This window comes from Lucilia cuprina, chromosome 6 (assembly GCF_022045245.1).
Source record: "Lucilia cuprina isolate Lc7/37 chromosome 6, ASM2204524v1, whole genome shotgun sequence".
Taxonomy (NCBI): Eukaryota; Metazoa; Arthropoda; class Insecta; order Diptera; family Calliphoridae; genus Lucilia; species Lucilia cuprina.
Window position 1 is genome coordinate 46,158,028 of NC_060954.1, and position 1,169 is coordinate 46,159,196.

Sequence of the window (1,169 nt, forward strand, 5' to 3'; positions counted from 1 at the left end):
TCGATCGGTATACTTTAAGGTGGGTATTGGACCAATATTTTTGTATGTTACAAACATCAGCACAAACGTATAATACCCTGCCCACTATAGTGGTGTAGGGTATAAAAACCGGATTTTATTTAAATAATTTTATTGTTGATCCTAGTTAAATATAAAAAAACTAATTGACTGAAGTATTTGAACAATGTAAACATTTGAAGAGAACAATTTATTAATAGACCTGTAATGTAATTACTTTCAGCATTTAACATTTTGTCTCTTAATATTAACATTAACGTTTTGTGTCCAGACAAGTAAAAGTTATTTAACAATTTTTACGTTTAATTCATTGTCAAATGGTGATGCTCTTGACCTACAGATAAACAACTACATACAGTGCTGGTGAATATAGTAGCACGTCTAAAATATTAGTTTACAAATATATAAACATCTTAATGAAGTAAATTTAATCTATATTAATAAAATTCAATAAAGGCAAATAATTTTTAATATCTTGATATCGATAGATGTAATTTTGATATTGTGTTTGTAACTCTTGAAAATATTGATTCTGTGTTCATATTGAATTGGCTGACTGTATGTCAGATTTGATGTTAAAATATCTCAAAGATATTATGAGCAGAAATTATGAGGCCCTAAATCGGGTTCAGTGAGAACCAGTTCCTTAAAAAAGTATTCGACCCATAAGTAGAGCCGAGGCGGCAAAGATCACGCAAGTTGCATTAGGGCGATTGGGCACTGTATAGGGGCAATCATTGCTTATTCAAGAACATTTGAAACACTTTTCTAAACTGTCGATAGCTGTAGACTAATTAGTTAGTTAGTTAGTTAGCTGGTTAGTTAGTTAGTTAGTTAGTTAGTTAGTTAGATAGATAGATAGATAGATAGATAGATAGATAGATAGATAGATAGATAGATAGATAGATAGATAGATAGATAGTTAGTTAATTAGTTGGTTAGTTAGTTAGTTAGATAGTTTGTTAGTTAGTTTGTTAGTTAGTTGGTTGGTTAGTTGGTTGGTTAGTTGGTTAGTTAGTTAGTTAGAAACAAATGCAGCTCACAATCTAGTCTATAGTCTAGTCTATAGTCTAGTCTATAGTCTAGTCTATAGTCTAGTCTATAGTCTAGACTATAGTCTAGTCTATAGTCTAGTCTATAGTCTAGTCTAT

At 30.3% G+C, this 1,169-nt stretch overlaps 1 protein-coding gene across 1 annotated transcript in view; it reads right to left on the bottom strand.

Annotated features, from left to right (window-relative positions):
- Positions 1-251, bottom strand: part of LOC111690115 — a 7,427-nt gene extending 7,176 nt beyond the window's left edge. The window contains exon 1 of the mRNA XM_046954127.1: positions 236-251. Within this exon, the coding sequence (XP_046810083.1) occupies positions 236-251 (16 nt within the window). The remainder of the gene's footprint in view (positions 1-235) is intronic.
- Between the last annotated feature and the right edge of the window lie 918 nt (positions 252-1,169).